General features: G+C 37.3%; 2 protein-coding genes across 2 annotated transcripts in view; both read right to left on the bottom strand.

Annotated features, from left to right (window-relative positions):
- Positions 1–86: 86 nt before the first annotated feature.
- Positions 87–23,334, bottom strand: ROS1 (ROS proto-oncogene 1, receptor tyrosine kinase). Its single transcript, XM_010707442.3, has 18 exons — positions 22,605–23,334; positions 21,556–22,067; positions 20,395–20,607; positions 19,409–19,519; positions 18,740–18,921; positions 17,611–17,802; positions 12,946–13,046; positions 11,169–11,383; positions 10,675–10,838; positions 9,858–10,020; positions 8,254–8,516; positions 7,492–7,555; positions 6,595–6,797; positions 5,074–5,285; positions 4,297–4,583; positions 3,724–3,900; positions 1,125–1,342; positions 87–557 (listed from the first exon to the last, which is right to left on the bottom strand). Exons 1-18 carry the CDS (start codon positions 22,739–22,741, stop codon positions 354–356), a joined length of 3,618 nt encoding a protein of 1,205 aa, XP_010705744.1. The 5' UTR covers positions 22,742–23,334; the 3' UTR covers positions 87–353.
- Positions 23,211–23,524, bottom strand: part of LOC104909828 (proto-oncogene tyrosine-protein kinase ROS-like) — a 6,990-nt gene continuing 6,676 nt past the window's right edge. Inside the window, exon 7 of the mRNA XM_019613549.1 lies at positions 23,211–23,217. Within this exon, the coding sequence (XP_019469094.1) occupies positions 23,211–23,217 (7 nt within the window). The remainder of the gene's footprint in view (positions 23,218–23,524) is intronic.

Raw genomic sequence — 23,524 nt, 5'->3', positions numbered from 1 at the left:
AAAAAAAAAAACTCTGGAGAGGAGACTGCTTTATTTAGTGCACTCTGCATCACAGAACCCCCTCCTCCTGCACAAATTCTGCAAATCTTAATGTTGCCTATACCATACACATTTAAACATATATAATCACACATCCATGCTAACACTATTTATTTAAAATGTGGTCCAAGGCAAAAACTGTAGCTTTGTCATTTTTATGCATAGTTTATCTTTCCTCAGGAGGACAGTGAGTGAAAACATTAAAGAACATACGTATTTCTTTTGACTCTTACAGATCCACCAGGTTTGGTCATCGGTTTGGTCATATACATAGGTTACAATTTGAGCAGAAAATTTCACTACTTTCTGACTTGCTATCCAAACATTTCTTTAAGATGAGAATTATGTTCAAAACCAGAATAAAATGTAAACAAACCTCCACATAGAGTTGTGCCGATTGTCTCTCCACCTAGAGCCAGCTGGTTTTGATCTGAATAGTAGTTTTTCACCGCAACTTGTATGGCGTAGCTTGAAAATGGTTTTAGGTTGCTTATGACAGCAATAGGTTCCTGAATTTCCTGTAATTTTAAATCAGATAATAAACTTGTATTCTTAGAATGTACTCACAGGTAACACCAATCATCTGTCCATTAAATTAGTAATTAAGTGTAATTAACGTGGCTATAATAATGTTCTGTTCAACAACTGGTGCTTGAACAGGAAATGGCAAAGTTTAAAAAAAATTACAGAAAAAAAAAATGATTAAGGCAAGCAGAGCTACCACAAAGTGCATAAAATCAAGACATACTGTTGCTGAACACGTTGAAAATTTATTTAAACATTTAAAAATGTATTTATTTAGTAACAACTTCAACATTTCTTTTTTCAAGTAGAAACTGGAGATCCATTGCAACCGGATTTTAGCAAGGACATGTTGAAACATAGATGAGTACTTGCGCAAGGGAAAGCTAAGGAATCCCCCACTTAGCAAAACACCAATCACAAACAAGAATTCATATGGGATTTGCAGAAGTAGAAAAATTCCCTGACAGAAAGTTACAGAATGGTTTGTAAAATAATTAATAGTAATATCACATTCCATTATATATGGTTGCACATGCATTTTTTTTCCAAAATAGACATACCAAAGTTTTTTGCTGTATAGTAGAGAAATGGTAGGTCAAGTTCTCATGGTTGTTAGTCATTTCTCTGAAAAATACCAGATATGTTGGTGTAGGCTGGGATATTCTGGGGCATAGCTGCTGTGTTGTTACAGATGGTAAGCTTAACGTAAAACTAGTGTTTGTTGTATCAAGGATAGTAGGTTTCTCATTGTCTAGTAATGGAGTCAGGCACCTCTTATCTAGGAAAGACATTAACAAATGGAAAAAAAAGCAATTACTGTTGGACCAATCCAATGTGAATGGGATTCTATCACTGTTCATATGAGAAAATAATAATCACAAAACCTTTTCCACAAATAGAAACAGAATAGAATACCAGTTGTATATAGTATATTTGGTTAGTTGCATAGATTAAAATAATAGAATAACCAAAGTAAAGGCTTGTTTATCTTTGATAAGATCAGAATTGCTAAAATGTTTTGATGCTTCTATAGGTACCAAAATAACTTGCAAATTTGGACCTTAGTTGCTGTGTTACTGAAAGTAGTACACACTGGTGAGTCCAAACTTTCTTGTCACAGGAAAACCAAATACACAGTATAGAGACTAGCTTTCCCTAGCAGTTAAATGTTATCTCATTTTCTTCCAAACAGTCTTTCACTTGTAAAGTTCATGGTAACAACAAGGAATGGGGAGACAAGATTTGGAAGAGAAGAAGTAGTCTTTACAGAGAAAACTATAGAAGAATACCATGTAATAATATGAAAGAAGTAACAAAATAAAAACCCTTGTCACTTGATGAACTTTTAAAAAACAACGTAAAAATTTACTAAATGGACTTGCTACCAGGAAGGAAATGACGGTATAAGAACAATTGTTTGCCCTTAGGCAAGAACAATTGACCTCATTGTCAAGATCTTTTCTCCCTAAATGGGCAATTTACTGTCTCTCCTACCAAAAGCAGGTTCATGCTCATAAGGGAAAGAGAATAAGCAAGACTATTTGGTAGAAATAAATGTAAGGTTCATTCTTTGACAGTGTATAGTTTCTTAGAGTAGTAAAACTCTCACGGGAAAAATCCAAGGTGGAATAAAGAACTGAGTCATTTTCATAACTGAAGATTCTGTCAGGCAATTCCATAGAAACATGCTTACACTGAGAAAAAAAATCCTTTGCTACATATTCAGTCCCCTTCCTGCTAACCCTGAAGAGAAATCATCCTCTCACAGAACCTGTGACAAGACAATAATTTTCACTGAGTGCTTCTGATGTGTTAAATGATCAACTGACATCGTGTCTCTGGATGGCAATTAAATAGGTTAGAATGAAAGGAAACTAGCTGTACTACCTGCACACATCACTAAGGCAATAAAAAGCTTGTCAGTCAATCCAGAGGGTCTTTGCAAACATCACTTTTTCAGTACCACGTAGAAAATAAAACTGTTTTTTCTTGTTTTAAAATTTTGATTTTCTTTTCTCTTAAACTTGTGCAAATAATTCTGCCCAAAGTTTTTCTCTTGTTTTGTTGCTTTGTTTGTTTGTTTTCTTTGTTAAACGCCAAATCTTTTTATTCCACTGTATATATTTTTTCAGAAGGCATCGTTAACGAGAATAACTGTGGAGATCTCTGGGTAGAAACAGTCCCATTGGACCAAATAGCAGCTGTTCCCTTTCTGCATCAGCTAAGCCTGGATTTCTTTAAATAAGCTGTATCTCTGGCTCAGTCTGTACCCGGGCCAAGCCAGGATCCTACATCTATGCCAAGACCACACGGACTTCATGGGATTAAATTTGCCCAAAGTACTGATAAGAATAGCCTGGGCTCTGGTCAGAGCAGCTGTGGGCAGGAGAAACACTGCTGGCTACCCAGAAACAGAATAAAATGTTTCATTCCATAGAACTCCATCCCATTAAAATATCCTCTTGTATATTGGCCAATTTTTAATGTAAAAAATTAATAAATTATTTTTTAATATATTAATCGCACTAATAGCTGTTCTAAACCTCTGTACTTACAAATATAATCTCTATAGGTACCATGAATCCTGGAATTGCATTAAAAATAATTTTTCCTTAGTTCATTACATTCTATCATTTTTTCTTTAAAACAAAACAAAAAAGAAGTAGTAAGTGAAGCCGAGTCTACTAGCGTGTAAGCTGGAATTGCCTCTCAGGCATTATTTTATAAATCCCTTTAAAAAGCAGAGCTCTTATCTGTTCATTTTTGGAGGAACATACATATTTTTTTCAGCTTTGCATACTTGTGAACAACAGCAGAATTCTGTATCATGACAAAAATCATTACTAAACTCTTGCAGCACCTTGTGACAACTGATCATCTTCAGGACACAGTGATTGCTCTTTTTCAGTGCTTCAGGGTTCACCACCTTTCTCAAATCCCCAGGTTCAACACAACTTTTAAAATAGGTATTTCTTTCGTTACTCTCCTGATCCATTAAACCTCATGCAATAATCACCATCATGTCCTTCCATGCAACACTTAGTTAATCCTTATTTCCATCTTTTTAAAAATACAAGTATACATAGCATGATCTACATGTCAAATACATCTTCTGAAATAAACTTACTGCATTTGCAGAACAACCCAAATTTCCACTACCTGGATATGATTGCATTGCTGAGCTGTAGGCTAAGATTTTCAGCACATGATTTGCTTTCTTCTGAAGAGAGTGTCTTGTGCTTTCTTTATTTGCTAGAAAAATTTCTGTGTATTCTTTTGTTTCAACGGTCCAATATATAAATTGGTGATCTACAGTCAAGCTTCCAATTTTTGTACCTGTAGGAAAATATTGTAGTTAAGCTTCAGCATAATCCTGAATGAATAATTTTATGAGGGCAGATGAGTACTTCTTCACAGTAAGTCAGTATGGGTCAGTATCTCAGCCACATCATGTCTACAAGGACTTTCCCCGGGAAGGAGATTTCTGACATCTCACTAGAATACATACTTGCATTGGTAAACACTCTCACACAGCCCTTTCTCCTGGTTTACATCAACAGGGTACACAACTGAAAGCATGAAACACATAAGTTTTGTGTCCATCTTGCCTAAAAATGAATCAATTTTATAAATAAAGTACTTCACAAATGCTATTTTGCTGAAATGCGCATTATTGATGGTAGAGACAGAATTAATCACAAACTATCTAGAAATGTAACATAGCAATCAGACCTTGAAAACTTGGTATCTTGGTAATCCTCCAGCAGTGGCAACCATCCACATCTGAGGCCCATATTTCATCTCTTCCTCTGATAAACAGCAGTTGGGGTTCCTTTATGTCAGATACATCTATACTCATAGGTCTTCCTAGCTCTGCTTCTGCCATGTTACAGTTGCAGTAGTTCCTCATCTTTTCTTCTACTGATTCATATCCCAAAATGTGGTACATGGTATTATTCAGTATATCATAATAAAACATGCGGCTGCCATGATCAAGCTCTTCAATCCAATACAAGCGGCTATCAAATAAAATGCATTGCTTACAACAGAAAAACTTCAATCTGAACAGTGTCCTAAATACAGTTTTGAAAGTAACTTCAATCAGAAACCTTCCAACCATTTAAAACAAGGTAAGTAAAGCAGCATATTTCCAGAGATAAATTTTCTGAATGGAAGGTCACAGTAATGGAATACTCTGGATAAAATGGTTGCAATGATGTAATGGTAATGGTTATTCAATGTTGACTTCCATTTGCATCATTTGAACAGAAGAGCCTATCAGGATTTAAATATCATGTGAAACTTTTCCTCAAACATAGACATCTTTTTAAGATTAGATATATCCAAGTTCAAGTAGCACACAAGTAGAACAGCATCCAGAAATTTATGAGACATACACAGTGCAAAAACATTGTATAAAAAGTCCTTTTGAGTCTTTATGAGTTAATTCTTCATGTAAATCTTGTTACAAGTATACTTCAAAGAAATTTTTAGTAATATGTGTCTTACCTTAAAAAAGGATATGACTGTAGAGATGATATAGTTGAATTACGTTTACTCAACTGTATGTTCAAGGCTTTTAAGGACTTCGTCTTGAGCTCCAGATCAATAAAAAATACTTGAGTTTCATTCCATGATGTTTTCAGGGCAACAAAGAGATGTCTTGCAATCCAATCTACTGTGATGGCTGTGACATTATGAAGAAATACATCTTCGAAAAACTTAAGAAAAATAAAATAGAATCTTAAGAGCAGAATTTTCCCACCTGATGCTAGGTACTAGGAAATCAGATTGGCTTCCCAAATCATTTCTACTTGGAAAGTAGAAGTCAAAATATAAACAGGTGGGATAAAGTTTCTAATATCTTTATACAAATAAAAACTGTTGTCTCACTAACATCAATCATTGCTTCTGCTTAAAATTCGAAAGCAATCAAATGAAATTAAACTTTGTTTGATACAAAAAAATATATATGTAATAGTGTGAATTTGAAATTAAATACTTGTTGAAATACCTTGTGAACAAAGCAGATGTTGGTAAAATCATACATGTTTAATAGGAAAAATTTACCAATGGCATATTCAGGACTCTTCCAATTGCTATAGATGACCAAAAAAATTGGAAGTTTCAATTTTATTATATTATACATATTCGCATTGTATGTTTAGAAATGGCCAGTTGTATCTCTTCCATAGGAGAATCTCATATGAACTGATAGTCATTAAGAAAGTTGTATCTTTCCACTTCAGCCTTCCCCCACTGCATTTGCAGCCCAGAAGGCCAACAGTGTCCTGGGCTGCATTGATAGTAGTGTGAACAGCAGGTAAAGTGAAGTGATTCTGCTCCTCTGCTCTCATGAGACCCCACCTGAAGTACTGCATCCAGTTCTGGGGCCTCCAACACAAGGACATTGAGTTATTGGAGCGGGTCTAGAGGAGGGCCATGAAGATGATCAGAGGGCTGGAGCAACTCCCCTACAAGGCTGAGAGTTGGAGCTCTTCATCCTGCAGAAGGCTCGAGGGAGACCTTATACCAGCCTTCCAGTACCTGTCTGGGACCTACAGAAAAACTAAGGAGGGACATTTTATGAGGGCATGTAGTGACAGGATGAAGGGAAGTGGCTTTAAACTGGAAGAGAGTGGATTTACACTTGATATTAGGAAGAAGTTCTTTACTGTGAAGGTAGTGAGACACTGGAAGAGGTTGCCTGGCAAAGTTGTGGACACACCCTGGAGGTGTTTGAGGCCAGGCTGGATGGGGCTTTGAGCAACTTGGTCTAGAGGGAGGTGTCCGTGCCTATAGCAGAGGTTTGGAATTAAGTGATCTTAAAAATCCATTCCAACACAAACCATTCTATGATTCTATGATTCTAGAATTCTACCAATAAATGTAATTTGCTATCATGCTGCTTTTTCTTTCTGTTTTCAACATTGTGTTTTGACTTCTTCAAAAACATTAGGCCCAAAATAATGACAATAATGACCACATTTTCCTAGATTATTTAAATCAACTGAAGGTACAAAGTAATACCTGAGACTCTGAAGTACTCTGTACACTCAGAAGAAAAAGAGAGTCTTCTAGGATGTAATACACTTTGTCATCATTAGCAGTATAACAGATATCCTTTATATTTGTATTTGTTAGAACTTCCCATATGGTATGATTATTGTCTATGTCAGTAAGAAACAACTTGTTGAAGGAAGAAGTTATAAGATTTGGGACAGGGAAAAACTCTGGAAAGAAAAGGCACAGCAGAATTTACACAAAGCATTTTATGCAACAGCAGTCATTCACAACATACAACATAAAGCAAGTACAAAATAAAAATGGCCTTCTACAAGGTATATTTAATTAAATGCCATAGTAAATAAATAAATATATAAATAAATAAACAAATAAATAATCAGATACACAGATTGATGTTGCGTTTTTGTTATCACATACAAACTTATAAATATTTTTCAGTGGCACTGTGGATGCTTAGCTAAGAACTTTAAGCCAAGTAAAAACATATTTGCTCTCTTAATTACTTTTCATAGCCCAATTAGAAATAATCTACCATCCCTAATAGATCTCTAACTTTCTTGGATACCTTTCACAGCCCACTTATAAACAACATATATTACTGTAGTTTTATGCAGATAACAGATTGAAGACTACCATTCCACGCTATCCTGACACTGCTTAGAAAAATTAATCTAGCATAGTTCTGAGAAAAGACTTGCAATTCCCAAAATTTAAGCTAATTATAAGAAATGTGTCAGTAATTTCCCATTTAAAGCTGCGATCTCTTCCTCTGTGGTGTCTACCACAGTGTGGAACAAACATCACCCGTGTTTAAGGGACTATTTATTACCAAATACCTGTATTGTTCAGTACACCAGCTATTACACAGAAACCATAAACCAACATCTAAGTCATCCATACCTGATGAATTCCTCTGTACTACATCAGACATAGGTCCTGGGCCCACAGATGTAAAAGCTTGCACCTGTGAGACAGGAAATTGTTCTGTACATTAAACAGCAGCATAAAATAATGCAGTATAGAATATCACAATTGATGACAAAATGACAATCAGGCCCCCTGACTGCTCAGCAAGGGATGTGTGCATGTGTTCTTCTTGACAAAGGCTGTGCTGGTTAGTTCAAAGTCTACACTGAGATTTTTACCATGACTATCAGGAAAATTTTAAGACATGGCCTAGAGGGTGACAATTCATACTGCATTTATCAACTGGATACAATGAAAGCCAGGCAGTCTTGTCTCCTTCCCCCGGATGAAGTACTTTCCTACTGTTGATATTTCAAGCAACACAGCATTCTTCTGACTCATAGCCAGCCTATTACACACTTCCATGCTCCTAATTTGTCTTTCATTATGTTTTAAGCCTTTTATCATGACAGAAATGTGACCTCCTAACAAGTTTTAATATGAAAATCTTTTATTATGGATATTAAGTAAGTCCTTGTATTTATAATGCAGTATTGCTTTCCAGCTTTGCAGTCTTTTAACAAAAAATGCAACATAAAGAAAGGCTAAGCTAGCTGTTTGAGGGTGAGTCAGTGAAGCAGCAGGCTTCAAAAGCAAAAGCCACAAATTCTTGAACCAAGCCTTACACCATCTCCTAGACAGATACATCAAGATGCACTGATAACATCTGAAATAAGCTCAGTAATTTTTTCATACCTGAAACCTTACTGTGAGCCTAGGAAGCACATCTCTGATTGAAAAGAGCAATACAGTGGGTTTGACATCGCTCACATTCCACTCCATGAGAGTGTCAGCAGCACCGCTCTGATACAACAGTTGATAGTAAACTCTGAATTGTGTTAATACTCCATTGTCCATTTCAGGTTTGTCCCATCTGAACTCCACAAGGACTTTCTCTTCACCTTCATGTATGTTATTATGCAACACATATATTCTAGGGTTTGCAGGGGCTGAAGGAACTGCATAAAAAATAAAAAACACAGTGAAACACTTACATGAAAACAGAGCCTGCACCTTGTAATTAATACTTGTAGTTTTGCTTCTGAGCTTGACAGCCTTAATGTTGGCAGATACAGATAGCAAGTAGAGAGTTGTTAGTTAGATGTCCAAAACTTCCCAGAAATTTCTTTCTGTCTTTCATCAACAGTTATGTATCTGATAAAGATACATATAAATACAGATAAAGATACAGGTAAATACACTCCTGCTCTCAGATTGGGAAATATCTATTTAGTAAAATTCTGTAGCTTACTGTGGAGTGGCATGAATATCACAATACAGAAATACAGAATGAGCCCTATTCCCTCTCCTATTCTCTTCAAATCCTACTGCACCTCATAAGCTTTCTCAATGCACCAGTTATTCAGCATTATATGTTAGGTGTCTTAACTTTAACCTACATCAGGGCAAAATGTTATGCAATTAAACAGTGCATAACATTTATTAAAAACTTAATAAGTGGTTGATATATCACATGCAGCCTTTGATGATCATTATAATAGATCTCAATTTCTCTGTATTACTCATAGTCATGGGGGCACATGGTGGGTTTATGGTCACACTCTTACTCCTCCAAATTTTCTTACTACAACAGAGTGCATTTATGTGTGGAACAGATAATTGCCAAAGATCATAGAACCATGGAATGTCCTGGGTTATTTTAATTCGAAGTATGCGATGGAAAATGGCTTGGCAAAATTTGCCTCTTTAAATCAGACTGCTTTGAGAGATTCAAAAACCCTGGGGTCTGGTTCAGAGACTCATCTCCTCTGGACTAATCATAGACTCATAGAATGGCCAGGGTTGAAAAGGACCACAGTGATCATCTAGTTTCAACCCCCTGCTATGTGCAGGGTCGCCAACCACCAGATCAGGCTGCCTAGAGCCACATCCAGCCTGGCCTTGAATGTGCAGGGATGGGGCATTCACAACTTCCTTGGGCAACCTGTTCCAGTGTGTCACCACCCTCTGAGTGAAAAACTTCTTCCTAATCTAACTTAAATCTCCTCGTCTCAGTTTAAAACCATTCCCCCTTGTCCTATCACTATCCACGTATGTAAACAGCCGTTCCCCTTCCTGTTGATATGCTCCCTTCAAGCACTGGAAGGCCTCAATGAGGTCTCCCGGAGCCTTCACTTCTCCAAGCAAAGATATTCAGGAATGTGTCCTTACAATTCTGCCTATGGGAATGAGCAGCTCTGGGAGCTGCTCATTCCACTCTAGACAGGGTTCCACATCCTGACACAGACCTTGTTCCAGTACTCACTGCAGGTTATGACTAGGATATGAAATGCATGTACCTCCTTCAGGGGCTCGAAGGTACACAGATGTTGTTGGCGCCTTGCCCCAATATGTGTATGGAGTCACACTAAAATCAAAGAGTGCAAATGGTTCCAGCCAATCAACTTTGTAGGATGGAACTGTCAGGTCATGAGGATGGAGGCACCGTTCACTCTCCAAAGACTGTGAACAAGTAAAATAGAAATAAAATAAAATAAAATAAAATAAAAGAAATAAAATAAAAATAAAAATAAAATAAAAATAAAATAAAAATAAAAATAAAATAAAATAAAATAAACAAAAAAGGTATTCTGTTTTCTAAATTCTCCTCTCCAAGTTGGTCAGCTAAACCAGGACAGAACTGCTTCTCCTGAGTGATCGTTGTTTTATCAACTCTTGTCATAATGCACAGCAATCTGCTAGCAATCTGCCCTTTGAATTTAAAGTACAGCTTGCCAAATGTACTGAAATGCAGTGTGGATGAAAGCTAGATCTCACATTCAGTCAAAGGCTTTTCCACTAGCATCTCGGAGGATACTTCTGTCTTTAAGATACTGTGAAAGTTTTTCTCACACATCTTTGGGCCCTGGTAACTCCTCAGCTGCCACTTCACACTCCAGCAGCTAGTCCAGAGCTATTGTTAAACCCGTGTTCCTCCAGTGCTGGCCTCAGTGGTGGAGAAACAGAACAGCTTACTTTGTATTTGCTTTGTATTTACTTTGGTTGCTTAATCAACTCCTAAATTCTGGAGAAGAAATAAACTGTGGATCTGTTTAAAAGTAGACAAAGCTAGAGCAAATGGTAAATGTAGATAATAAGGAGGGATTGACTGAATACCCTCATTTGTAGAACATTTGATCCCACGCAGTAAAAGACAGTTCCCCACTGCACATCTGTGGAAGCACTCCAAATGATGTGAAAACTTGAAGAATTTCCCTTTATCTTGAAAGAAGATTCTGGTACTGAATTTGGAATGACTTTTGGTGTAAAAGAGAAATTTCCTGCTCATGAAGAGAGGAAATAATGAAAGAAATGTAAAGAATATTATCAATAAGTAGAGTCTAAAACCAGACTTAAAACTTTAAGTTATTACAAACAAACCCATAATTTATCACCAGATGGAAACAATGGTCTATGAATAATAACATTATGTATTCTTTTTAGCCATAGTCATCATCTTTTCTAATTGCACATTATCCAGTTATAGCCTAGTATATTTATTATCAAGTTGCTGTTGTTCTTATCTTTAGCTAAACGGATGCATAATTTTAAGAGTGGGAAATGAGAGGGAATACTTCTATTGAGGGGTTTAGATTAAGAAAATGAAGTACCTGGCAGAGGTTTAAGTGATGTGTGAACAAGGGTAAAGGCTGCAAACTCAGCTGGTTCTGAAAAGGGAATACTAACACTCTGGTTGACTTCCTGAGTTGTAATGAATTTAAGCCTATTAATCCAGAACAGACGACCACTGTAGTACTGAAGTGCATTCTGAGATACTTCTGAAATACTCCATCCTGAGAATTCTGTCACTATGACATTACCACAACTGCAAAAACATATATGAAATCAACAAACACACAGAGTAATGAGAACAGCATTTATGCAATGTTTTACAAATTAATAAATTTCTCATCATTCAGTTTTTTACTACTCATGTAGGAGACAAGAAAACAAATCAAAAACTTTTCAAGTTCTCTACAGCACAACACTCTCTAGAATAGCACATTGGAGGATCACCCGCAAAACAAATCCCTCATTCCTTTGATTTCATTAAAAAACAATTCTAAAGTGGTTTAATATTCTGATATATGGATGTAGAAAATTGACTGTTTCAAAAAATCAGCCCACCGTCTCTCAGCCATCCCACTTAAAGCACTTCATAGCCTGAGATTCATTCTATTACATCAGAACAGGTTCCCAGATGAATTTGACCCTGTTAGTTTCCTTGATAACTTTCCATTATTTATTAAAGTCTATTAACATTTTCCTCCATTGATGTCACTGATAATTTAATTTGTCTTCTTCGTGCCAAAATTTACAGGTCCTTTTTGAATCCCAATTTATCTTCTCAGTAAGAGATTAAATATATTGTAGGAGGTGTCATTTTACCGTCTTAGAAATGTCTCTCGACTTAAACATATGCTATCCAAAGCAAATTTGGAAAATCTTTGACACACCATCAGGTCTATTAGGATGGGTTACTTCTAATCTCTCAGCTCTGGCATGCCAGAGATGATGATTCAAAACTGCCAATTTGTTCCCAGTGGAGATGCATGTTCTACTTAAAACTAATCAACACGTTTTGATTCCTTAAATGTTTACCATTAATGACAGTGAGTATAAAATCAATCAGAAAATTCAGTTGATTCCACTCAAAGCCAGCTTGCAATATTACAAACATATGTAAATACAGATACTCTTCTATCTAAGAGGTACAATCTCCTGCTTGTTAAAAGGTAACACTCTCCATATGAAAAGGAGCAAAAATATCTTTTCATGAGCTACCACTAATCAACCCTGCTAAATAGTTTCTTTATGATGTGGGTGGCCCATATGTAAAAACATAATTTATCTCAAGGTCTTATCAACACACACTTTAGTTCACATATAAACACAGTTTTGTTCTATTTTGTTTTGTTTTTTGAACTGCCTTTCAGGAACAATGAAGTTGTTTCTTATTCAGGATGATCAAGAGGAAAGCCTACTGCACACTGATTGCTCAGGAAAGAAAGTAGTGTCACTTCAAATCTTAAACTCCATGCAAGATGAACAAGTGCAGATCTAGTCACTTGCAAGCCATCAGGTGTTGTAAATACCAAGGTAAACCTGACAATTAATACTGATTATTTCCCAAAGCTAAGTCTAAAAATCAATGAGCATGACCTCACTTCTGTTGAGCATCCCCTATTGTGTTTCTCTTACTGTACAACTGTGTTAACAGCTATCTCAACATATAGTTTTCTATTATCTGCGTGTGATCATCAACTCTTCTTACAGTGTAATTAGAAACTAGAGCACTCAGCACTGGACGATCTTCTTTTAAAGAGAATACTACAAAGAAAAAAAAAAAAAGATAAAAATAGTTTCTCACCTGTACTATTCACTTACCTTTCTTTGCAAATAGAAATTCTGTATAGGTTTAGACACAGACTATCTTGCACAAGCCAGTAAAGAAAACCAGAGGTGAGATCCAAAGCTAAACCAACCACCTAAGAAACAAAAAGTTCAAAGAGCAATTTGTATACACTTACACTTCTGTGGTAGAAGCCTTTGATCATCAACGTTGTGCAGACAGCATTCTGTGTAGCTCTTTGTTGACAAAAATAACATTATTAGCATGAATATTTATTCTAATATGAAAAGAGGTAATGCTAGAAAACGATCACCTCCTTTGTGGGCACTTATTTATAGCAGCTGGTGACTTTTAGATTGCATTTTATGAGCGTCTGTCACAGCATTCATTCCTGCAGCATTTGAGTGCTTCGGATTTATGGCAATAATGTATCAAGTGATTAGTGAAACAACCTATCAACATTTCCAAAACACCTCTGGTATTTTAATATTCTTTGTCTGAAACAGATGGTTGATATTCAGTCTGAAAATCAGAACCGCTTTTTGAAAGAAGTGTTTCAGATCTTCTGCCTTTGTTTTCTAGCTTTGATTTTAGGCATAGAATATTTAATGTGTTGCACTTCTGTAAAATACATGCATTTTTTAATGGCTGTATTCAGTTAAATGGGAAATTCAAATGTTTACATTTTAGTAAATTATGTATTATTAAATAAGATTCAGGGCAAAAATTAAGCAATCCTACTATTCTTTATTTCAATATTCCACCTTCATTTAAGTCAGGTGCAGGACTTTTAAATGGGATTTAATATTCAAAATAAAGCTTTCTAATTTTTGCAATAAAAAATAAATTCAACACTATGTGCAAAATAATAGAAATCAGTCATTTAGTAGTCTGTTCTGTGAGTGACAAAGAATTTGCTTCCACCAAGTCCGTCTGCTACATGTTATCAAGTTCAGCCTATGCCACATCATTAGCACAGCTTACAAGTGGTTAGAGGCCTTTCTGAGCTTGTTTTCCTGCACTCAAATTTTGCACCCAAGAACTAGTTGTAGCTCTTCTTTTATAAGGTTAGACTTTCATTATGAATGTAAATGGAGCACCTTTTTTTTTTTTTAACTCTTCATTAATAAACCACAAGATGATGACAGGAAAGCAAATGCTATATCACTTCGTTGTCTGTTTGTCCTTATGTAATCACATTCTTGACACATTTCTGTTGACACTGTATGTCAAGAAATCAAGGTTTGAATGATTGCTCCTGTTGTTGTTAAAAATACCTCACAGTATGTATGTGCCCTAGTGCATATTTAACCAAGAGCATTATATTTTATAACATATACCTATTCTTCCATCTGTGTCACTGAATTACATATTCCTGAATCTACCACAGTTTTTGAAACATCTCAATCTTTTCTTTCTACAACTATTAGATTTTCCCACAGGCAAGACCATATTCTTTCTTCTGGTCCCAGTATCGCCAGTAATAAAAAGGAAATAAATATTTGTATGTACTATTCATATTCAGGGGTTAGGTGGTAATTTAACACCACCCTTCCCTTCTGCTTCAAAAACAGACTTTTTCCATTTCATGGGAGTTACTGGGCATGATATGTAGTTGTGACCATGCAAAGTAATTTCACATCACAAGGTGTAAAATTAGTGTAGCTACTTGAAATCCTCTTGACTAGCAATATTAAAAGGCAAGATCTAGAGGGTCCTGGCCCTTTGTGCATAAAGTGATTTTTGCTACTCCCTACAAATTTATTTTGTCCCAGACATATTGTACAGTGTAAACTACTTAAGTGCTTTGAATATTCTGGGCCAGATCCTAAATAGTAACAAGCCAGAGTAGCTCTGCCAAGATCCATCAAACTATACCAATGCACACCAGCTAAGCAGCGAAACTGATTGCAAAATAAAATAATTGCCATAAAGAGATCTAGTTCCTGCCCAAGGACTTTCAAACTCTGCTTTCATACTTGTTCAGGACATCTATTGTCACCACAGTAGTGATCTTCTAGTCTCATTACTCACATTTCATGCTAAAAGAGGTGCAGCTATATACTGCTGTACTGACCAGCTCAACAGCAATTCTTCATCAGAGAAGAAATGAGTAAGTTCCAGAAAGAAACGCTTATGTAGAAAGCATGCTCCAACTGTTGCATAACAGCCATTATCTAGTACGCCTGTGTTTTAATATTGAGAAGGTATTCTTTTCATGATAAAGGGCTCTACTGCTTCAGGAAGATACACATTATTACTTGTAAAAACACATATTTGCATACTTATATAGGACAGTGACAACCAGCTCAGTAACTTCTCCACCAAGCAATATTGTACTGCCTTTTTGATGAACTTATTCCAGGTTTCATTTTAATAAATAATCATCCATCAGTTACAATTGGTCACTGCTCCCTTTAGGTATTTTTACTTGGCGTTTTTCCTGTGTTCATCACAGCAGGAGGCTGAGTTCAGGAAGTCAGTGCACAGAGTAGGGGCAGCACAGAAGCAGGAGATATTTGTCTGTAGGAAGTGTGAATAAGTGGAAGGTTGAAGGCTGGTATCACTGACACAGAGAAAGGTGCAGAAAAAAATGACAGCAACAGACAGGCAGTCTTACTGCTGCCAAGGGCTCTGAAGATGAGAACAAGAAATGTGAGGTTAGAATGAGGTGATTCAGAGAAACAGGCCATAAATCAAAAGAGAAGGGGAAGGTAACTTTTGTCACTTAGGCTAAAAGGCAAGTTGTCACAACACATCAGCCAGAAGACACATGAGAAGTGTACATGTGCTATTGAGGTTGTATGACATTCGTACATGAAGACAGTCCATACTAGCCAGTCTCTGTGGAGGCATCTTTCTCTACATGTGTGTTCAGATTTACACATTAACCATGTGCCACACTAGAACCAGGTTTCCTCTCCCCAACAAACACCCTCTCAGCTTGAATGCAGCCAAGACTCATGAGACCAGCTGGCCTTTCCAAGCATTAATCGCCTTTCAGAGACTAAATAAAACCTAGGTATAAGGTGTGGATTTTTTTTGTTTTGCACCTGCATTGTTGTGGGGCTTTTTTTTTTTAATTGTCTGGTTTTTTTGTTTGTTTTTAAATCTAGGAAACACCAGTCTCTTCTCCTCTTACAGAAGGAGGTTGAAATGTTCTGGGGAATAATACAAGGCTAGTCAGGAAACATAGATCTCCAGAGTTTCAGTTTCTCTTTAATAGAGAACCTGTCTTTAGTTAAAAACAGGAACAAAACTTGTTGGACAGATGGAATTTTTTTAAAAGGCTTTTTTAGGAAAAGATGTGCTTTAAAGCTTTTGCAGCAATAATGGATCTGAGAAGATGTCTTCGGTAGCAGTCAAATTATGCCTTACCCCAGTACTTTGGATAGAGTGAAACCCCACATAGCCTGTGGTTGGAAGAGAGGATCATTCAGCTTTTCTTTGAGATATATTCCAAAGATTTAATGAACTGCAATAGAGAGTATGGTCACTCAGTCTGACTTCCTAGGAGACACTCAAATGTTCAGCAAACCCTACATACTTCACCAATTCTGCATTTACCATAATACTGACTCCCAGACTCCTCCTGTCCCCACTGTAGCAATAAAAGGACTTTCTGCCAGGAAACTGGGTCATCTATCACTTATATCTCAGCTACACATAGGAAGAAGAAGAGAGGGAATGAAAGGAAGAAAGTATATATATGCACTTGCAAAGACTCTGGCAGATCCATTCATAAGGTAAACATTCAATCTGAGTTCCTTCCTTGGCTGCACTGGCAACTCTGAATCCCTCTTGCAAGAACGAGGACAAGTCCCTGGCATGGCAAACCCCACATGATGGCAGCATCAAGATAGGTCTAGAGAAAGCAAGGATGGTCTGTGAAGAACCAATAGTGAATTGAGCCCTTAAAAGTCTTGATGTGACATTAGAGAAGGGTGAGCGGAGAAGAAAGATCTGAAGAGGCCAGCAGGGAGACAGAAGCTGTCTGGGAAGAGCACAGAGCTCTCTCAGAGCACATCAGATGGGATCCAGTTAGGAAAGAGGGGAGTTAATAGGCACCCACAATTTGCAAGGTCTTTTATGAGCGTCTCTTCACTCCACCAGCTTATGCCTTCATCAAATGCATTATCCACCCTAATGTAGCTAAACAACTCCCATCCTCTTCTTCACCCTTAAATTAGCTTTTCTCACTCTTATAAAAAGCTCCTTCCCTCCTCCCAGAAGAGTCACCCTCCTCTGCAACAGTCTCTTCTCAGCCACCAGGAACTTCTCAAGAGGATGCAGCAAAGGTAGGTGTGCCAAGCTGGGGCCAAGCCTGCAGCTGAGTGGGGCAAAATGAGAAAGGGAAGACTGGGAAAAGGAAGAGATATTGAAGATACAGGGTCCCCAAAACACAGGCCTTGTTCTTCTGGTCATGCAAGGAGCAGGAGCAGTCAGGATGGGGATTGCCAGTGTGAGGTTTGGCATCCTCAAAGGCACAGCAGTAGCAGAATCAACAGAGTCACAGTATGGGTATTACACGATGTAATTCTTACCCTGCTCTCAAAATGACAAAACAATACTGTAAGAAAGGCATGATTTTCTTCTGATTTTAACGTGGTGGTTGTAACAATCATGAACATTGACTATACTCAAGGGAAATCACTAAAACACATTAAAAATAAAAATGAATAAATAAAGCCAGTAGTCACCTGCTTGCCAGAAAACTGTAGATGCTCTTGTAATATAAGGTACTCCTCTCCATTCAGTCTTGCACTCTCCACTGTATATGTTGTGGCCCAATACAAATAGCCATTCACTGAATCCACCACTAGATCCTTCACTACATATACAACATGAGCCACAACATCCATATGGCCTCCTAGCAGTGGTTTTCTGTATATCTAGGGATAAAAGAATTGCTTTTAGCATCACACCTACATTATCATCCATGATCAATTCAGTGACTTTCCCACTGCCATTTATTACAAGTTTATGCAAGCCTAAGGCTTCAAAGTCTAAGATTTTGCGTTCAAAGTGCAAGAAGAGCAAGGCAAAATCATTAGTTAATGTTTGCCAGATATTAACAAAAGAAAAGGCTGAAATATTTATACCCCTCAGCTTTCTGAGTTTCAGCAGCCTTCTGTCTGACAGAGTTTCTCTCCCGCTTCTTACTCACTATCACGAGTGTAAATGAGGGTGCAACACAGTGTGAAATCTGGCCTTCTAGCTCCAGTATTTAAAACAGCTTCTGACTTTGCACTTAGAAGAAATGAAAGGCATAATTTGACAGCACTGCATAAATTAGCACTGCAATTTTGAAGTCAACTACCTTTTAAATAATTCACATGTCAATGTTCCTGATATGAGAGTGTACAAAGTGCAATTGTAATTATTTTTTAACTGCAATGTTCTGAAAAATATCACAGTACAGAAGCCTAACTTGAAATTTTTTGTGTAAACAAATCATGCCAAATTTGCTACATATATAAAGTTTAAAATAAAGTCCATCCTTCCTAGATGGAATGGACTTGGCAGCCTCCTTTTTCACTGTCTTCACTCATTTTTACAATGCTGAATCCTACAAAACTGTTGATAGCATATTTGATTTATTAATTTTGCACAAAAAAAAACAGTATTCTCCATTAGGCAATATTTATGAACATTTTGCCCCAAGCTTTTTTATAACTCTGGAAAATCATGTAGCAAAGGCCTCTTTACAGTAGCAAATACAACTCTGATTGCAAGAACTAAATATCGCTCTACCCAAATATTGTTCTACGATTTTAATATTGACTTCAATTTTTAATTTTTATTTTTTAAAGTGCAACTCTACCCTACCGTATTTGCTTTGCCAGCCCAATACAAGCATTGTCCCAGCCAATCAAAGGCCAGCATTCTTGCATTTTTGATGTCAGGCACACAAGCATTCTCAATGGTACCCTCTTTCTTATTCATCAACCAGGTCTGAACTTTCCCCATGGAATTACTCCAATATAGAGTGTCATTATACCAGTCGAGGTCTTGAAGGAAAAAGGGAAGATGTTTAGTATTTCACAAGCACATAAAATATATATATATACAGATAGGTAAAATTAAATCAGACACTCCACATTTTAAAAATAAATACAAATGAACAGTTAGGCTTAGTTAACATGAAGATAAGAACTTTCTTGTAGAAATCACACATTTTTACATATATCATCATGATGATTATAGAAATATGACAACTATCAGGATGCTGGAGGCACAACCCTTTGGTTCAGAGAGTTGATTTCAGCTCTGCTGTAACCATGATGACATCAGTAGGGTTTCACTGAGGACTAATTTGACCCACAAGGCAGAAGAAAGAGGATGTACTCAATGGCTTGGCTCCAGTGAAGCTGTTTCACTGCACATTCAAGACTGCAGTGCTGCAATGGAAACTCTTGCCTTTCAGTTCTGTTGATGAAATTTATGAAGACCTTATAACAGTGGTGTGCAGCAGCATCCAGTTTGCATAGTATTTACCTGAAATATTTCTAATATCAGGATGGAGGAATTCTCCTTGCCCGTAGCTATCTAGCCGCTGTTTCCAGAGCCCTTCTGTCCCTACTGCCAGTATGTATGGTTCTTCTTCAGCTTGTAAAGGAAGAAAACTGAGGTTGTACACACTAATAAACAATTATGCATACTTGTAATTTAATCATTTTAGATGAGGTTCCTATTTCTGGAAAGTTACAGAAGTAAACAGTTAAAAGTGTCTTGCCCTGTAGAATAATGGACAAAGAAGGCAGACATGAAAATACAATAATTTAAGTCAGAAATTCAGGACACTTTCAGACCCAGAACAGCAAGATATTCTGAAACCCTATTAGATACCTAACCACTACTGCAAATTTGGATGCTTCTGACTGAAATCAAGCAATAATCATCCTAGATTTCAAGTGCAAGCCCACTCTCTTAAGTTGAATTTTTTTCCACTCAGACACAGGTTTTTAGGATGTGAACTAGGTTTTAAAATACATTCCAGAAATACACTAATCTCAGACATTATACACACATCCATTTCCCTCTGCACTAAACCAAGAGTTTTCAGCTTTTACTGAGCCTACACTTTTCCATAAACTGTCACTAATACCTAAAAAACTGCTCAAACTACTTTATTAAGGGAAGTGTTTTGCAGAGGACAGAGCACCCCTTACATAACTGTTTTTGACTTTCCTCCATGTATCAAGAAGCATGTTCAAGAATTATATTTGCATTAGTAAATATATACTTATATATAAATAAATATTACTGATAAATAGATACTATGTAATCCTGTTGCAGTTTGAGAATCTTGCTACTTTAACTAAATGTGAATTTAATTATCCTATAATTCTTAATGTCTTCAAGACAGACCCTTTTTGTGCCCCTCATTTTTCAGTCTTTGCTCAAAGCCAGGGCCTCATCAGGTGAAAAGATATATGCATAGATCATTCTTCATTCCTTTTGAGTAACAATGAAATTCTCACCTTCTTCAAATGTCTTGCCTCTAAATGGCTCTGACCATGGTCCTTCACCAGCAGGAGACACAGCTCTGACTGACATCTCATACTCTGTGAAGTTGACCAGATCCTTCACGGTAAACCTGGTGTTAGTAATGTTTGAGACAACCCATTCCTCCTCAGAAGGACTTTGAGACGACACTTTCACATCATAGGTCCAGTTCTGCCAAGCAGACCAACCTGTGAGGTGCATCAGAGAGAAGATACGCATTCTCTGAAAAAACTGTACGTTGGAGACTCATTTAAAAAATGCCAGTATGAGAGGAATTAGAAAACACATAAATTGAAAATTTATATTTTCCACTCTGTGACAAAAAGTAGTGGCTCAATTCCCCATGAAGAATGAAGTTGGAAGAACCAAAATTTTTCCAAACACGTAATTTTCTGGTGTTAACCAGGAACCAGGACAGCTGATCTACAGTGGTCAAAGGAGTATTCCATAATACATTACATCACACAAAAAAAAACTGAAAAATCTGTGGGGAGTTGGCCAACGGTGGCAGTTTCTGCTTGGTAGACTGTCTGGGCATTTGTCAGTGAGTAGTGAGCAATTGCAATCACTTGTTTTGTGTGTGTATATATGTGTATTATTGTTACTATTTTTTTAAATCTTCTTTTTCTGTCTTAATAGTTTTTTATCTCAACCCACAAGTTCTACTTTGTTGTTTATTTCCCAGTTCTCTCCTCCATCCCACTGGGAGTGGGAGAGTGAGACAACAGCTGTGCAGTGCTGAGCTGCCTGCCAGATTAAACCATAGCACTGTTTAAATACACATGAACACAGGATAGAGACCATGGCACTGATTAAAGCCAATGCACTGGCATGCGTTTCCTGTGTGATATCAACTAACATTACTGCCACTCCATATCATACTTAATATAGAATATTGGTTAAAATCTCTTGCAAGTGAAAGGACAACTATTCACCAATATAAAGTTTTATTAATTTATGCAGATCATTCAGTTATTTTATTGGCAAATGTTGAGTTAAATTCTTCAAATTGAGGTAAATCTACACTTCCTGGCTTTTGAAATCACTAAAGCCCAACATTAAGAACAGGAAAACTAGGATGTTTTTCCTCTGGAAAGAAAAGGATTGGACTTCCAGGAAATAACAGCTGAACTTACTGGTTCCAATAGCGTGTTCAGGTGGACTCCAGCTGATCACTGCTTGATCTAATCCAAATAGCACTGTGACAAGCCGAGGAAGAGTTGGTAAAGGAAAAGGCTGTGTTGATGCTGCATAGAAAAGCAAATTGCCAAAGCCAAAATACTCTGGATATTCCAAACTGCAATCTACAACATACTCATTGAAGCTAGAACTTTCCACTTGCGAGATCTCCTCATGGAAGACTGCCCGGCCATCTGTGACAGTAAATATGTTATCCTCATAAACAAAGCTCTCCATGTAATCAAGTGGCACGTGTGATCGCAGAGTGTGAAATTCTGAACCATCAAGAAAACCTGACACAAAGGCCTGTTCTGTTTTGTTGAAGAAAATAAGTCTCTTAGACTGGAAGTTGATCATGAAGTCTCTCAAAGTGTGGGATCTCACAACTAGTGAAGCTGCTGAGGCAGTCTCAGGAAAGAGTGGAAGGTTTGCTCTGTATATGCCATCTTCCAGAAGACAGAAAATATACCTGGCCATGGAGCAAAACAGACTCAAATAACTACAGTGCAAGAGCTTTGAGATGAGCCACAGATACATTCACAGCTCAGAGATGTGTCTCTCTTTACACAGACAATAGCAAAATACTTTTGGTGCTATATACATACATACATGCATTCTGGGAGAATTAAGCACATCATTTTTTACTTTCTGGGAATCTGGCTGGCAGACTACTAGAGAATATTCTTTTTCAATACCTCAAGTATTAATCAGGAACATTTAAGACGCAAAGAGCTTTGTATTTGTAAATGCATCGAACACTCAAAAACCAATTTTCTACATGGGACACACCTAATCTCCTCTAACAACCTAGTGAAGTAAATGCAGAAACAATACAGCATAGTGTCACCCTTGTTCCAAAAGTTTTCTAGTTTGCTATTTATTTAATTGCACTTTCGTTTAGGTAATGGAAGAGTTTGAAACAGGAACCAGATGACTAATGAACTGAAGAAAATTAGGGGAGTTTTACAGTACTGTTGACAATAAGGTCTGAAAGGAGGACACTTACCCATTATAGGGATCAGCTACAATCTTCCTAGGAGATGTCACATAAAGAGGAGTGACATCTTCAGCTGCTGTGCAGTTCTCTAACTGACAAACATGTATCTGGGGAATGAGAAGAGAAATTGGAGATGCGTAGGGCATTTGCTAATCAAGCAAACAAGCTGACTTGAGATTCTTTAAGGTGAACCCAACCACAAGCCTTCTGAGCTTATGTGTTGTCACCCACCAACTTACTACTCAGTGTAACAAGCACAAAAGCACTCATGACAGCTTACCCTGAAAACTGTCTCTCAGTCATCTTCCCAGAGGGAAAAGACTGAATCTGGAGTACTAGAAAGACTATGCTTTGAAAATGATCTAGTAGGGAAGGGAAAACAGAGAAGAAAGTGTTTTTCCAGTCCTAGGAATAGGACTTCTGTAACAGGGACTTCTCTAAGCTGCAGTAACTTCAGGTAGTTCTGAACAGCTTTTAGTCTGTTTGTCTGCAGCTGCATTTGTAATGTCTCACTATTGCTCTTCCAGCTCCCCTCTCCATGAGCAGCAAGTGAAAGATTAGACAAACAAGCAAATAAATAAATAAAACACCCCACTGACCACCTAGAACAGCTTTCTAGTCCCTAGTGCATTAGAGAAACACAAAGGTACATGTAAAGTCTGGCCATTATGTAACTGATGCTTTACAAATAGGCAATCAGGTGCAGGGCTGCCATCACAGAATCACAGAATCACAGAATGGCCAGGACTGGAAGGGACCTCAAGGATCATGAATCTCCAAACCCCCTGCCACATGCAGGGCCATCAACCTCCCCATTTAATGTTAGACCAGGCTGCCCAGGGCCCCATCCAATCTGGCCTTGAACACCTCCAGGGACAGGGCATCCACAACCTCTTTGGGCAGCCTGTTCCAGCACCTCACCACTCTCT

This window comes from Meleagris gallopavo, chromosome 2 (assembly GCF_000146605.3).
Source record: "Meleagris gallopavo isolate NT-WF06-2002-E0010 breed Aviagen turkey brand Nicholas breeding stock chromosome 2, Turkey_5.1, whole genome shotgun sequence".
Lineage (NCBI taxonomy): Eukaryota > Metazoa > Chordata > Aves > Galliformes > Phasianidae > Meleagris > Meleagris gallopavo.
This window is presented reverse-complemented; position numbering and strand designations above follow the sequence as displayed.

Excerpts from the sequence above, each read along its gene's own strand:
- ROS1 (XM_010707442.3), bottom strand. The coding sequence starts at position 22,741 with ATGCCCTACGCATCTCCAATTTCTCTTCTCATTCCCCAGATACATGTT. Across the intron at positions 11,384-12,945 it reads ATTTCTATTTGCAAAGAAAG|TTGTGGTAATGTCATAGTGA; the intron begins GTAAGTGAATAG and ends ATGTTTTTGCAG. Across the intron at positions 558-1,124 it reads CTATACAGCAAAAAACTTTG|GAAATTCAGGAACCTATTGC; the intron begins GTATGTCTATTT and ends TTAAAATTACAG.